Genomic DNA, 15943 nt, shown 5'->3' on the forward strand with positions numbered 1-15943 from the left:
TGTCCCAATGCTCGCTTTTCTCTAGGGAGAAGTCTGCAACATGATTAACAAGAAGTATAACGAGTTCCTGCCCAGCATGCAGAGCGCTGAGGACTTGGTGTCGCAGGTGGATGGGTTGTCCCGCAACATCGACCTGCTGAAAGCGGGCATTGAAAACGAGGTGACGGCCGGCTCTTCCTTGGGGGCTGTGGTAGATGCCGTTCAGTTTCAGCCCAAACCTGTCGGGCCCCTCCCGTCTTGGTGCGTGGCGAGGGGAGTTGGGGAGGAGGACTCCTGACTTAGGAACCCTGCGTGATATCACCCCTAAAAAACGCCTTTAGGTGACACATGCCGCAGAGGGATGTGTCGCATCGAGGGTGTAAGTAAAGAACTGTCATTAAGGGATCGGCCCTGGTTTGCTCTCTGTTGTATGGTTGGAAAAGTGTGCCACACGTCCCTCCTTCAGAAAGAGAGAAGGATCAGCCTTGTATATTGCGGTGAGGTGCGACACGGTAACAGGCCACTGAGTCTTGGTCCCACAGTGGTTTCGGGCAGACGGGAACCTAAGTCATAGCTGGGCACATTGACCCAAGTCTTTAAGGAGAACGAGAGCAGGTCCTGCAGGCCGGATTGCAGACCTGCTCCCTGGTTTTTGCTTCTTTGATTGATTTTCCAACATCTGGGCTCCTGTAGCGGTGTTAACTGAGAAACAAGTTTTGGCTCAGTTCAGGCATTCTTGCATTTTAAATGGTTGTGTTAAAGGAACGCTGAAGTCCTTTTGAGACTAAATTTCCTTACAGTGCCTTTAAAAACGTGTACTGTATTAGAAGAGAAACCAGTTCATAAGTGTTTCCAATGCTTACAAGGATCTTCCTAGCAAAGAGTAAAATGGATGGAGCCTTTTTCCTCCTCACCAAATTGTTCTAGTAACAGAAATACTTTAAATGTCATATCGTTATCACTTTTAAGAGGAAATGTCTGATAACATTTGCTTGCTGTAAATGAACTGAAAGCTTGTTATTTTAGGTTCAGCGAGATCTAAACGTCGCTGTTGCCGAATTTACTGAATTGAAGCAGCAGTTGGAGCGAGACACACTGGTTCTGAGTATTCTGAAAAAGCTACAGGAGGTGAGGAGGGGAGGTGGGGGAGCGGCTTAAAATCATTAGGCGGTAGTCATTCTCCCTGCTCCTCCGTCTGTGGCATTATTCCGGGCTTCTCTTTTGAATAACTGTCTATAGCTCCCCTGTCTCTAGCCGTGTTGTTTAAAAAATTGTGTTCTAATAGCAGATGTACAGTGACATATGAATTTATTTGATTGTTGCAGTTTGATACGGCTATTAAAGAGTACAATACTGCATTGCTGGAAAAGAAGTATGTTGTGGCGGCTCAGCAACTGGAAAAGGTGATAATGGCTTCTTAGGCATATGCCGATATTGTTCATATATACTTTCAATAAATTTCACGAGATACTTTTCGTTAGCGGGAGCAACAGTTACCCATGTTTTGCATTTGATCTTTACCACCAGGCACGAAGCAGTCTGAAAATGCTGGAATCCCGCAAGGGCTTTGAGCTGAAGATCCTGAAAGCACTAAGCACAGAGCTCACAGTGCAGACACAGAACATGCTCTATCATCTCGGAGAAGAATGGCAGAAATTGGCTATATGGAAGCTTCCTCCTTCAAAAGGTACTCGCAGTTCTAGTTTGTTTCACTGTTTTTGCTTCGCTATTTGAAATGCCCGGTTTCAAGCACCTACAAAATAGGAAATATAGTAATGGTGTTGAACTAGGGTTGGTTTAAGGAGCTCTTTCTGCCGTTTGCATAACGTAACGAATAGGAGTGATGACTGGCAGTGTTCTGTGGATATCAGTCCACTCCTGGAGTATTTAGGTGCTACCACAAGCAATCGGGTGTAGTCAGTAGGTTTTAAACAGAGTTTTGAAGCCTCACCTGCCTCATCTGTGGTATTTCTTAGAAAATGTGGAAGCAGAGATCAAAACAGTTACCAGCATCTGAGTACTTTCTTAGTCTTGTGAAATATCAGAAAGGGGATGCTCTCTTGCAAAGCTGCTGCTCCTGAGGAAATCAACTGGGCCAAAATTGCAGGTTGCTTACGATTGACTACCCAATTTGGCATAGTAGCTGGAAGAGTTTTCTGCAGTTTTTGTTCAGCCTGAACATGTTTCCCCACTAGGCTAGTTTTAAGGATACTTTTACCTTCTCTGATAGGTTTTCAGATTGCCGCTTTTGTTGCAGGCAGCTAATTGCAAGAACTGCTTGAGAGTCTACGTTGCTGTCTTCATTGAAACACAAACTTCTCCTATGGAAAAGAAAAAATCTTTTCCTTTGGAATTGACTTGAAAAGGGGAGAAGAGGGGAAGGAAAACGATTGTCACTGAATGTCATTCAGTTACAAGGTGACTGAAATGAGAATTCCAGAACGTTGCAGGAGACTGATTCTCATTCCATTGTCCTGCACTGCAACAGAAGGAACTCTGTACCTTCTTCTGACACAAGAACTGTGTTTTGTGGAAATGGGGAGAGGTAGAATGTTGCTTTAGCTGCCACCCGAGGAATGCAGTAGCTTCTCAGATCTGCTGTACCTCAGACTACACACTGACAGAGAGATGGTTCTTCTTTTTCTTTAGAAAGCAGCAGCCTGGAGTCAGCGATGCAATCAGAATTGCACTTATGCACAGTGCCATCAAAAGAGGAGGAGATTGCTGGCCCACCTGTTGCTTCTGTGCTGCAGGCATTTGCTGTCCTAGGAGAACTGCACACCAAGCTTAAAATTTTTGGTAAGACAGACCGTGGATCCAGATAAACATAGCTATTGTAGCCTGAGTGGATATGAGTTCAGACTTGTTTTCAGACGGATGTCGAGATCCGGTTCGCTTCAGCAGTATGCCGGAAGACTTCTTTCTCTCTTGGCTTGTGTTTCCCACTGAGATTGAGGTGAACACTCTGGTTCTTATTAACAGGAAATTATTTACCCTTTATCCTATTATTTATCTGGAATTACTTATCCTTTCCTGTCCATTTCCTCCAGTATACTGTTTTGATGTGTGGCTATGTCGTTTCATGGTCTGACGTTTAAAGAGTTTTTCCAGTTACAGCCTTCTCATCTACCAAGAGCAAGACTGTTGGTTTCAGGCAGCCTGTAGGCTTCAGCATTCTCACATGTTGATAAAATAAATTGGGAAGTATGGCAGGGACCAGGATAGGATTTCACTCTTCCAGCTGTTTAAATTGTTTTTCACTTTACATTAAATATGCTGCTCTTTGTTAGGCCTCCGTATGTGTTTTAGGTGAGGAAACCGGTCTTTAGTGAAACCAAACGCAGCGTTTTACCTCATCAGCTGTTCCCCTATACAGCTAATCAGGAGAGTTTTTCTTCCACTTCACGCGAAGAATCTCTGCATCCAAAATAGTAACGGTTGGGCCTCACTGGAGCAAACTGCCTGCCTCCTGCTGTTGGAAAATTTTTGGTTTGTTTGTTTCTCAGGCCAGTTATTGCTGAAATACATCCTCAAGCCACTGATTTCGTACCCATCTCTTCAGCCGTTCACAGAGGAACAGTCAGAGGTGTTCATCCTGCGTTTTAAGTCTGAGGAGCCTAACTTGGATCATTCTTCTCCTATGGAGGTTTTTGACAAGATCAAGCTTATTTTTGAAGTTCTCCACAAATATCTGCTAAGTAGGTAGTTTCTCCCTTTTGGAATTAGACTGAGATCAGTACCTTGTTCATGTAATTGGAGCAGAACCTTTCTGGAATATCTCGTTGTTAAGCAGCATTGAATTAAGTGTGAGCTTTTAATGTTAACTTGCTATGCTGTGCTCTTGGACAGCTTGGCACCTTGTCAAACCGGACTTAGCCGTGACTCAGCATTCACAGAGCTGGGAAAGTGAAGGAGGAAAGTATTTTGGCTAAAAGGGATCAAGGAATTAATTTTCTGATAAATGTTGTTTCTTACTAACCGGTCACTGCATTGAAGATCTTTCTGTGCCTCAGGTCTAAAAGGTGGAAGTCATGATGCAATCCAGGCAGTTCCCTCGGTCAGGCTGATCACACGCAGGATCTTCCGTTGGCTAGAAACTGGCCTGGGCTTCGCTAGCATTTCGTGAAATAAACATGCTGGGAAAGCGGGCTCAGCTTACACATAAATTCAGTTGTCTTTTGGTTGGGTGGGCGATTCCCCAGGTCCAGCATATGGCCTGGGTAAGAAGGATACTGCCATTATAAGATTACGGAACAGCTGATAGATACGGTTGTGACAGGAAGGACTGAATGAACTGGTGAAGGGTCTGGCCCAGGAAGCAGGTGTATTAAAATCCATTTCTGTTCTCCTGAATTCAGATGTGCCTCTTGAGCAGCCTAAGGAAGATGAAAAGGATTGCAGAGTTACACTTGCAGAACTGCTAGGTGATATGATATGGGAAGAGTTATCGGACTGCCTCATTCACAACTGTCTGGTGAATTCAATCCCAACCAATAGCAGCAAACTAGAGCAGTATATAGAGGTAGGTCTCAAATATCTTTCAGATCCATGTGGTGGAAATGCCAGATGGCCAGCTTGAACAAAAAGCTGTGGTTTGCTAATCAGAATTATGTATTTTTCTCAGTTAGGCTGTGGCTTGTGTTTCATATCATGTAAAGTGCGTGAGGTCTCTGCTCTGTGGAACTCGGGCCATATTTAGCTAAGACCTGGAGACTTCCAGGATGTGCGATGTAAGGTACTTGCCTGAGCCTCTATGAGAGGCTGAAGATGATGATGTGGCAGTGCTGCTTGCCCGGCTGGCTTCCTGAGGACTGACTGCTCTGTTTGTATTTGTATTTATTGTTAATGATCACAGGGATTTCTTGCATAGGCCTTTTTTTTTTTTTTTTTTCCAAACTACATACATAAAATGGAACTTACTGTTGGTGAAAAATGCCAAAAGCTCCTTTTCCGGGAGAGGAGGCTGTTTCAAACAGAAGCAGTCGTAGGATAAACCTCCCAGCCGCTTTCCCCCAGGTAGTCCAGTGTAATGAAATTTGATCATCTTGCTCCTCTGGTCTTTGAACAAGGTTGCCAGCACAGTCAGGGGGGACAAACCTGCAGTTCAAACACTGTATTATTGTGCGGTCATGGCCCCCAGCTGACCCAGCTTTTTCCAAAAGATTGCTGAAAAGCTGTTGAATAGTTAGCGCCCTCTAAAACCTAGTTTCATCCTTTGCTTTCAGCTGAGTGGAAGAGTTTATACCCAACTTTAATTTTGTTCTTTGATTTTAGGAAACTCTGTTCACGTAGTATATGTGTCTGCTCTTCTCAGGTGATTAAATCCACAGAGGAATTTGAAAAAGCCTTGAAGAACATGCAGTTTTTGAAAGGAGACACGACTGATTTACTGAAGTATGCCCGTAACGTCAATTCCCACTTTGCTAACAAGAAGTGCCAGGATGTGATTGTGGCAGCCAGAAACCTGATGACCTCAGAAATACACAATACTGTAAAGGTGACTTGATGAAATACACTGTTTTTCTATGTGGAGAAATAGCTTAGCTGTTGAGGAAGGCTTGTCTGGAACAGTCGAGTCCTTTCTTTTGTGGAGCACCGAATACTTTTGATTATTTGGGGATCTTGGTAAATGACAGTTTCAAAACCTTTTTTAATAGTGCTCAGAAGGGTTATTTCACTAACAAGGTGTTTCCTCAGTACTTGAAGTTTGCTTGCATAGGCTTTTCTGGCTAGTGTCATAAGCATAAGAAAAATTAGAGGATTACTTACAGAGTTGCTTCTAAGCTGCAACGCCATATAGACTGCTCCGTGATCTGCGGTGTCATTGATAAGCCAGGAGACTTCCAGCAGTCTTTGGGGACTTCTGCATCCCTGTGTTTATCTTGAGTCTTAAATCTCTGTCATTCAAGGTTTTGTAGTCTTGCACAGTCTCCTTTCTGTGGGCTCTAAATTATATTATACCTCTCTCTTGCTTTCCCTTAGATCACACCTGATTCCTGTGTACCCCTACCAAGGCTTCCTGATCCTGGGGCAGGAGATCACTTAAAAATGCAACAAACTTCTAAGCTTCTGCATAACGACATGGTGAATTTGGAGAATGAGACTAAACTGAGCCAGTACACGTTTTCTCTGCCCACGTGCCGCATCAGTTCATCAGTGGAGAAACTGATGGAACTGGCTTATCAGACGCTGTTGGAGGCTACAGCCAGCACAGATCAGTGGTAGGAATTATGTATCAGCGGGTAGCTCTTGGGTGTCAGATACTTACTGCCTTTGGGAACACCAAGCATCTGTTAGTAGATTAAAAGAACTGTAAAAGAACAGAAGATATGTAAAAATTAGAATCAGTCATTAAAGTTACTCTCTGTTTTGGCTGGAGGATGCATCCCTGGGTTCATGCAGTAGACTGGTACAGCAGGAACAGCTGCGGACTGTGTTCCCTGCACTACTCAGGTTAAGCAGCCTTTCGGACGTATATTTTCAGGGAACGTTCTGGTACACTTTACTGTATTTTAACGGTTAAAGCAGTGAAAACATGGTAAACCCCCTAGTATGCACAGTATAGGTCATGGTCTCAGTCTTTTAGCTGGGAGAAACGCTGCTGCAGTGTTCACTTCAGTGTTTTATCGTATGTTAGCTGTCAGTTGTTTAGAAAAATCGAAACCGTCTCTTTTCTTCAAACCAAATGATAAATGATGGCACCCGTTCTGAGAGGAGTTCTTGCTTGCTTTGTGCTGGGTGAAAGCAAAGAACTCCAGCTCTGCAACTGGCAGGGCTCTTCAGAGAAAACAGTTAAATGCTTTGCAGAACCACATACAGTCTGCTTTAAAAACTGGAGACCACAACCCTGAAGAAGGAGAGTTGCCTAGGTACTGAATGCCCTTCAGTGTACCGTGGCAGAGAGGGCTGACTATTTGTGCACACCTGGTGGGGAAGGGACACTGTCCCCTTTGTTCCTGAGGTTTCATGTATCTCCCTTCTGACATGTGGTCTGAAGCTTGTCTTTTCCACACTGAACTTACAAGGTCATCACAGCCTTTGTGAATTGTCCAGAATGTTGCCTTTGTTGACATCGCTGTAATTGATCCTGACAATCTACTCTTGGTGCCAGCACTTCACCACTAATGAAACCTTGTTTGGGAGAAGGTTGGGGCTCGCTTGTGAACAAGACATTAATTCGACTGACAAACTAACGTGAACCTTATTTTTCTTATAGCTGTATACAGCTCTTCTACTCTGTACGGAATATATTCCAGCTGTTCTGTGATGTTGTGCCAACATACCACAAGTAAGCGTGTGTGTGTATTACCTAGGGCCTGTTTGCAGAGAGAACAATGCTATTGGAACAGCCCCACTTGTCCCCGGTTTGTCCGCCACAGCCAGAGTTTACTAAGGGCTTCCTCCAGTGGCAAAAAGCTAGTACTCTTAATCTATTATTAAATCGTACCTGCTGCAAAATAGGTGCTCGAGAGTCTCTGAATTGGCAGTCTTATGACCAAGGAGATAGTTGCAGTTCTTATAACGGTTGTGTTTGAATCCAGCCATGTAACTCTGACCCCAGGTCTGATGCACAGATTTTTCATGGTGTTTTTCCTGTAAAAAAGCAGCAGCAATGAAGATTGAAAGTATACAATTCTGTCAGAAAACGCTGGGGTATTACTGAAAAGAACTCTCTTTTCCTCACCCTAACTTTGCTATCACGAAGTAGCTTTCTGTTTGAAAGTCCGTTGCTAGAAACAATGTGGATATAACACATGGTTCGAACACTGAAGTTCGAACTATTTCACTAGCCATGAAACTCCTTTCCTGTACCTTCTTCTATGGATGTGACAGGAGGTTAAATGCTTTTATTCCGACTGATGTCTTTATCAGGCATCGCCCACAGTTAGGTAGGTGCAACATCTGTCTGAGACAGACTGCGAGTTTCTCTAGGCTAGGCATGGCAAATTTTTTAACAGAGCCAGGTCTAAATAAATACATGTCTTCCTTTTCTCCTCCTCCTTCCTGGGACAGAGAGAACCTTCAGAAATTACCCCAGCTGGCAGCCATTCACCACAACAACTGCATGTATATTGCTCACCACTTGCTCACCCTGGGACACCAGTTCCGATACCGCCTGACGAACATCCTATGCGATGGAGCCGCTACTTTTGTAGATCTGGTTCCTGGTTTTAGGAGACTTGGTAATTTTACCTTTCAGTATTTAAATACATTGATGGATGACATGGTAATTAATCCTGGCATTTGTTGCTCAATGATTTTATGTAAGTGCAGCTAATAACTCGAGCAGCGGGTCATTATTTAAGAGTTTTAGACAAGTAATAAGGACATTTTCTAGACTGGGAAGTCTGACAGAGCGTTACGGCTCTAAGCAATATGGCTGTTTGGGGCTTGACTCTGAAACCCAACTCTTCTTGTCCAGCACCTAGTTCCAAGAACAGGTCATTATCCGGCGAGATGTTGTGGCATTCAGATGTTTTGGGATCTGCTGCTCAGTCCTGTGATATTTTCTTTAGCTTATACTGTGGAAACAATCTGAGATAAGTTTGTATGAACCTAATAAGAGCCTGTCATCCATAGCTAATTCTGCTACTCATCTCTTTTTCAAAAGTGTTGCAGCAATGCAAGCTGCGCAAGAGCTTACCGAATATGTGACTGGGCCTCGTTAAATTTACTCTATGAGACTGTTTAGAGACTGGAAGTTCCTTTAAAAATAAAACATTTTAGCAAGTTCATTATTCAGCACTTACAGTCTCTAAATTGGCAGAGCAAATTTAGTAATTGCTTAATTGCTTCTCTCTGCTTGTTTTTGCTCCTAAAGGGATGGAGTGTTTTCTGGCCCAGATGCGAGTGCAGAAAGGAGAAATCCTAGAGAGGCTGTCAAGTGCCAGGAATTTTTCTAATATGGATGATGAGGAAAATTACTGTGCAGCAAACAAAGCCATAAGGCAGGTAAGCAAGGCAATCAAAGCCAAATAGCCTAGTGCCTGTAGATGTTGTCCTTGGGAAGGTACAGTCTGTAATCTCAGTCCTGAGAACTGCACAGTGTTTCAGCAGAGTGGAGCTTTTCAAAACAACAACTTTCTGGCATGATTTTTTTTTTTTTCCCTGGGCTGTGTCTTTTTGTAAAATTGAAGCCTGCTGAGTTCAGTTCCTCTTACTCCAAGTTGAAATGAAAAGTTTCTTAATCTTGAACTTTTGCTTATAGTACATTTATAATGTTTTTCATTTTTTAAGAAAAAGATCTGTCACCCTTTTGATGAGCCTTAATGCAAACCTTAATGCCAAATGTTGCATTTTTTTCCCAGGAACGTCTGCTCTGTACCATAGCAGGTTACTTCGTTGCCTTTTATTTCTTTCAAACTGGTTTCTGACCACATGTAGCCACCTTATCATTTTGTGTCTCTCTTAGTGTTCTTTTTGATAACATGTAGATAACACATAGCTGTTATCTTCCAGGTATTGCATCAGTTGAAAAGACTGGGTAAAGTCTGGCAAGATGTCCTGCCAGTGAACGTATACTGCAAGGCTATGGGGACTTTACTGAACACAGCTCTGACAGAGATCGTCACTAGGATTGCTGCCCTAGAGGTAACTGCGTGAGATGGACGTGCCAGGCATAGGGTGGTGTGAGCAGCTGGCATTTGTGACCTCTAGAAGTTCTTTCCAAGATCAGGTTTCAGGGGAACAGTTATCTTTCACAGAAATTATAATTGTGGTCCTGTCTATGAGGAATATTCGAGATACCAATAACTCACATCCAGTTGAGACCATATATATACTTACAGCGATTCCATGACTCTGTGGTCAAGGGGAGAGTGAGGGAAGTGGCCGTGATTTCATCTTAATTTGGATTTAGGTGTGTCATTCCTACTATAAACATTTCTATGAATCGATCTATTTGTCTTTGTTCAGAGCCCAGGAGTTAACTGTTGTCTCAAACTCCATCTATTCTGATACCTTTTCAATCTGTGCATCTCTAACGGACCTCTCCATCCTAATCTAGGCACCAGATGCCAAAATACCTATGGCATTTCGAACTGAAATTCTTACCTGTTTAAACCTCCATTTGACTCTCAATACTGTGTTTCAGTGATTGTCAGGTTACCTTGGGTCAAGTACAACTATCCTATTACATTTCTTACTGAAAATGTTTTCACAGCAAGTGATAGAAATACGTTAGTGCATCTGTTCTAGTTGTAGTCGACATCCAAAGAGCCTTCCCACTGTGCATTACGCCAGTAAGTCCTCTTTTCCCTTAACAACTAGTTTACAGGGCACTTGCTCAGGCTGTGCCTGCCAAAAAGCTTGGCTTTCATCATTGGGCTGGCAATGCCTGAGCAATTTCCTTGTAAACTGTTCAGACCTTCATCATAACACCTCTGCTTCGCAGTGAAATGCTTGCTTTTGCACTAAGATATGCTGTTCAGGAGCACAACCATGGTTCTGAGGCAATCACTGAGAACTTGCTGAAATAGCTATTCATGAAATAAGTTATATTAGCTTGAGAATGTTAAAGGCGGTCTAAACCACTGCTTTCATCTTCACACACACAGCCTCCTATTTTTCATTTCACTTACTGCTTGGCACTCCAAAAATACATCTAACTGCTCCCCTGTTAAAATTTGTTCAATTCTAGGATATCTCTGCAGAAGATGCAGATAGGTTGTACTCCCTCTGTAGAACCATGGTGGAGGAAGGACCCCAAGTTTTCACCCCACTACCTGAAGAAGACAAAAATAAGAAATACCAAGAGGAAGTTCCAGTCTACGTGCAGAAATGGATGACTTTCAAAGAGCTGATGATCATCTTGCAAGCCAACCTCCAAGAAATAGTAGATCAGTAAGTGTCTTCCTTTCCAGTTAGTTCTTCACCCCAGTAACAGGCAGCTGGGAAGTGGTCCGGCATTGCCAGGGCACGGCACTCAGGGGACTCTGTTCAGATGAAAAGCGATCACCATTAGCAAGGGTCCGATAGCTGCACCTGGGGCTGTTTCTTGGCTGTGTGTTTGTAGTCCATTTCAAGCTTGCTCACACATTTAGCTGCCTTCCACGAAGGATGAGGCAAGGGTAAAAAAACAAGCGCCATGGGAGAGCCAGCCACGGTGATTGTGCGTCCCCCTTGGCTTCTTGAAGTTCAGAAGTATTCCACAGTAAGCAGCTTGGCATTTTCCTTACTGCTTTTGATGTTAGCCGTGCCTTGCTGCTGCAATTGTTCCACGTGATTGGCCTCTGCTTTTTAGATGCGGTTTCTTGCTTCTTTTAACTTGCAAGGGGGATTTATCTGAATTGTACATGAGGATTTGCATAATTACTTCTCTTACTTCAGTTGGCATGAGCTGTCAGAAGCTAGACATTCCCTGTTCACAGCTGCATCGCACAAACATCTGAATGGCAAGAAAACACACTGTCCTCAGCTGGCTAAACGGGAACGGTACCAGCCGTGGAGAAAGCAGAGAGGGAAGGCAGTTCCTTTTCTGGGCCCTGCTCATTGCTGCTGTTGGAACTGTGTTAGACACCGAAAGTTCCCCACTCTCCTTCCAGCTGGTCATAAACCACTTTTTTTTTTAACTTTGTTGTTTGGGAGGTGAATGGGAGTTTTGGCAGACAGGCTTTAGGCTTATTTTGGAGGAGGAAAACATAGAATTTGTAAGGAGTGCAAAAATCACCTCACCACCTGTTGCTTTATATACCTAGCTAAACAATTCTGGACTCAAGTTGCATGCAGGTAATAGGCTGCTTAACTGGATTTGTTTTGCCTTTAGACTTACTACTGCGACAAGTGCTCGGAAGGCTTGTTTAACCAAACTGCACAGAAATGTCGTGTTAAAAGAAAGATCTTTCTTTCCCATGTAGGTGGGCGGATGGGAAGGGGCCTCTTGCAGCTGAATTCTCGGCAGCTGAAGTGAAGAGCCTGATCCGAGCCTTGTTCCAGAACACAGAAAGGAGAGCAGCAGCACTGGCCAAAATTAAGTAACTCTGTGTTTACTCCTACGTGTTGCATCTTCTGATAAAGCAAGAGCAAACGGAGTCTTTCAAATATTTTTTGAATTTGACCCTTCTTATTTATACTGGTATAAAAAAGCTTAGCATTAGATAAGTGCTTCCTGGAGGCTTGACTGAGGGAGGAGAAACATTTCCTAGCTCGTTGTAGGGCAACGAGGATGGCTCTGTGAGTCTGGGACCAGAAAACTGAAGGTGGGCAACACATGGACACTAATTGCTTATGCTCCATCTGCCAGGCAGACGGAGTTTGGGCTTGAAAATTCAGTTGCCTGTCCTGCTCCCCAGAGGCGTTCTGCCCAGGTCCAAGTTTTCCTTCATGAGCTGGTGGGTGTACAGTCCTGGTGAAGAGATGCTTTTTGTGATGTTTGCTGATTTCCATTCTTCCTGTTAAGCCCAGCATAGGGAAATAAATCAAGTCTTGTATCCAACATCTCCTTGTGAGAAGAGACACTGCTGTCAGACTGGCCTGCCGTACAAGGTGCTGTATAATGTCATCTCAAGCTTGCTTGCTTAAGGGTCTTGGAGAGGTATTTTTATTTCTTAATAGTGAATTTTATCTATGCAGTTTTACATCAGGGGGCACGTAGCCCCTTTGTGTCTTACCTCTTCTGTCCTTGCAGATTACATATGAAACCCACAGACTTTGATAGCTTTTGATAATCCTTTTAAGAATGCTGAAGTGCCAAACTTTGCTCTTTCCCACCTCACATTTCCCTGAAGAGCAAACCTCAAGAGAGTGCAAATTTGGAGGGGGGGGCAGGGGGGAGGAGATCCTGTTATAAGTGAACTGTTTATCAAGTCACAGGGTTCCCCAAGTGGCAAAATTCCTCATGGCTTTATTTCTCATGGAAAATGTCTTAAAACTGACTTACAGTTTTTCAGTCTCACTTTACCAACTGTAGAAGCCAGTTCAGCTCCTTCCTTTACCTTTGTTGTGCGTGAACTAGGTAGGTCTGGCATCTTTCGTCTTTCTGGTAGTAAATTTTCTGTCCTTTAAGAATAGTTAGGAATAATAAGAGATATGTAAATTAATATAAAAAGGGAATGAAGTGTGCACTCATAGCATTATCTTTTAAGTTACAAAAGGCTATGTTTGAGACTTTGAGAAACGTACATTTCTTTCAATTGAAAACGTCACCAAGAGCATTTGTTAAAATATAGCCCAGGGCCCAAGATGTACCAGTTGCTGCACGTATGGAACAGCGTATTTCCTACCCTGTAGTGCTTACAAAAGTTTCAGTCACAGAGCTTAGTGTTTTAATCTGTTATCTACTGTGTATCCTTTTCGTTTGCACTTCTCTCTGACTTCCGTTCACAGTTCCAAGCATTTTGTGCAGGACTGGAATCGCAGCTGGCTCTCACGTTGCACATAAGTCACTGCAGAACCGAACGGCCATTCTGCCTGCTGGGTCAGCCCAGCGCAGCCGTGGCAGGTGGTGAGGAGCCCCTTCTGTTTCTGGCTTTAACTGGCATAGGGAGGGGGCAAATGCAGTCAGAGTGGCAGTTAGACTGGGTCCAGCACATGGGAATGCAGCAAGGAAGGGAGATACTGAAGCAAAATCTGATGGCCGCTTAAAACTAGCTTTTTCTTTTCTTCCCCTCCAAGTAATTTATCTGAAGGCCGAGAGTGTTCCCGTAACACTTGCATCTCATGGGATCCCCTGCCCCTTTACACACAGCAATCCAGAAAACCGCGTATTTTGAAAAACACCACTTCTCCCATGTGGATCATTCACAGAAATGTAATGCTATTTTCTTTAATAAACTATTTATACTGAGCATGTTTTCTAGTGTTGTTTGAGGATTCTGTTAGGGTTATAGTAACACACAATGAGTCCTGGAGCATTCTCTACTCACTACATGGAAAGGACAAATTGTTGCTCTGTGAAGTCTCTCCTTGCCTTATTCCTAGTAGATCTAGTCCAGAAAAACCCAAAAACAAACAAACACCAAAGAAAGGAATCAGTACCGCAAAAGAGGTTGTCCCAGAGGTTCATGTGTCAAGGGTGAGAGTAGGGTAGTGAAGGAAAGAGTTAAAATAGGATGCTAGTATTGGGATTTGTCCGTGATGCATGGCTGTAGGTCAGGCTGAACATACGCCTTTGCTCCAGCTTACCTCCGTGATGTGATAAATCCATGGCAGAAGCTGAGCCACGTTGGTGTAAACCCCAGGGTGGCTGGGTTCAGCACAGCCCTGGCCCCAGCTGACGATGCCTACTAAACGCCACGTAAATTCATCATGGCAAACCAGGGGGCCCCCGCTGTCACCCTGCAAGACAGAGCAAGGGCTGATGAGGCAGCTCTGCCCCCCTGGCAGCTGGCATGCTGATCAGGCTGGCTTCTCCCACATGGCTTTGTTCCACGGGCCACACAAGAAGCTGAAATGCAGGTACAAGAAGTAACATGTGCCTCCCTGCAAGGTTTCCACGTTCCTTCTATAGCGATAGCGAAATCTCAGCGTGGCATTTGATGCACTTGATGCACGGGGGCACTGTGGGCTCCATGCTGCACTGCAAGATGCAGTGGGCCCAGCACTGCCCTACACAGACTGGTTACTGCAAGCTATTGCCACAAACCCCAGCGTGTGCTGGAGCGTGACAGGGACGTACGAGGTATCGGTCCTTCCCACACCTGCCCTGCACACCCGGCATGCACCGCTTGCTCCCTCCTGTTACCTGGCATGCGTCTGTTTTCCCTTGGAGGTAGCCGGCGCACAGCATCCTGGCAGTGAGCTCGCCTGCGTACATGCACGAACTATTGCACTTCTTGGTACCGATTAAGGGAACGAGTGCTTCCTTCAGCGTCTTGGTAACCTGCGCTGGAGAGGGAAAAAGGAAAGGCTAGAGGGGAACAAGATCTGCAGGGAACAAGAGGGGAAGAGCAGGGCACTAGCTGGACAAGTTGGAAGATGGGAAAGATGAGATTAGTTTAGGGGATTAAATGTGGCCAGGTCCGCAGGAGCTGTGGATGTTTGGTGCAGAGTTGCTGGAGCGGGATGAAGGCAGGAGGGGGCATTTGCAAGATCACATGCGGCATGGAAGGGGCTGGACAGGACCAGTGGGGAGCAAGGGGAAAGCCTCTGGTCAGTGCTGAGCGGCAGGGACGAGATGGGAGCTTACCTTGGTCTGGTCTGGTATAGCCCCAGCCAGAGACCCAACACGGCGTGCCCTGGAAGAGGTCCCGGTGAGAAGGTGGCAGACACACTGCACGGACGGCGTCTGGTAAGAAGGTGACAAGGGTAAGTGCCAGGCCAGCGGGGACAGCTTTGTGCCGTGCCGAGCACGAGCAGCCAGGGAAGGGCTGTGAAGCTGTCCGCCCGCAGAGCCACTCGGCCCGGGACGCCGTACCACTCGGCCTGGCACGCTGTAGTGAAAGGCTTTCGGGCCAGCTGCTCTGGAGACTTCAGCTCCCACAGCCACCTTCCCAGCAATTCACAGCTCTGGCATAGTTCGAAACACCGCGCTGCTGTGCACCCTGCCTCCCAGGTGCCAGGCTGGATTTCCCTGAAGAGCTGCTCTGACACGGGAGGTTCAGGAGGCTGGTTTTTGGCCATCCCTTAAATTGTGAGATAAGACAGACAGCTCCACAGATAAGAGGACATGACAGCATCTTACCTGAGAAATTCAGAGGGACTTGGAGCTTCATCAGAGCAATGTCGTAGTCAAGGCTACTGTCATTATAAAGCGGGTGGTAAATTATTTTCTTTACTGATACCCCATCCTCCTGCTTGATCGAGCCACGGGTGACAATGCCTGCGAAAACCAGCCAGGTGGAGGCTTGAAGCTGCCTGTAACTGAGCAGAAATACAGCGTGCCTCTTACTGTCGGGCAGCAAGCGCCAAGGCCTGGGATAAGAGCAGATACACAGCACCTCCGAGGCTGGGCACAGGAGAGCCCGGAGCTACCTGCGCACGCAGTGAGCCGCCGTGACGATCCATTCGCGTGCTCGCACGGAGCATC

General features: G+C 45.1%; 2 protein-coding genes across 2 annotated transcripts in view; one reads left to right on the plus strand and one right to left on the minus strand.

The window, feature by feature from the left end:
- Positions 1-18: 18 nt before the first annotated feature.
- On the plus strand, positions 19-12404 carry ZW10 (zw10 kinetochore protein). The gene is made up of 15 exons (XM_009703453.1): positions 19-160; positions 1006-1107; positions 1305-1382; positions 1507-1666; positions 2629-2778; positions 3486-3677; positions 4338-4501; positions 5294-5476; positions 5962-6200; positions 7196-7267; positions 7993-8162; positions 8801-8931; positions 9439-9570; positions 10619-10821; positions 11835-12404. Exons 1-15 carry the CDS (start codon positions 41-43, stop codon positions 11953-11955), a joined length of 2217 nt encoding a protein of 738 aa, XP_009701755.1. The 5' UTR covers positions 19-40; the 3' UTR covers positions 11956-12404.
- Positions 12405-13342: 938 nt separating this feature from the next.
- Positions 13343-15943, minus strand: part of TMPRSS5 (transmembrane protease, serine 5) — a 3683-nt gene continuing 1082 nt past the window's right edge. Inside the window, exons 3-7 of the mRNA XM_009703454.1 lie at positions 15599-15777; positions 15104-15202; positions 14660-14802; positions 14101-14253; positions 13343-13450 (exon numbers count right to left, since the gene is read on the minus strand). Coding sequence (XP_009701756.1) covers positions 13343-13450; positions 14101-14253; positions 14660-14802; positions 15104-15202; positions 15599-15777 — 682 coding nt within the window. The remainder of the gene's footprint in view (positions 13451-14100; positions 14254-14659; positions 14803-15103; positions 15203-15598; positions 15778-15943) is intronic.

The sequence above is a fragment of the Cariama cristata genome, unplaced genomic scaffold (assembly GCF_000690535.1).
Source record: "Cariama cristata isolate BGI_N322 unplaced genomic scaffold, ASM69053v1 scaffold15077, whole genome shotgun sequence".
In the NCBI taxonomy this organism is placed as follows: domain Eukaryota; kingdom Metazoa; phylum Chordata; class Aves; order Cariamiformes; family Cariamidae; genus Cariama; species Cariama cristata.

Excerpts from the sequence above, each read along its gene's own strand:
- ZW10 (XM_009703453.1), top strand. The coding sequence starts at position 41 with ATGATTAACAAGAAGTATAACGAGTTCCTGCCCAGCATGCAGAGCGCT. Across the intron at positions 8,163-8,800 it reads TCCTGGTTTTAGGAGACTTG|GGATGGAGTGTTTTCTGGCC; the intron begins GTAATTTTACCT and ends TTGCTCCTAAAG. Across the intron at positions 8,932-9,438 it reads CAAACAAAGCCATAAGGCAG|GTATTGCATCAGTTGAAAAG; the intron begins GTAAGCAAGGCA and ends GTTATCTTCCAG.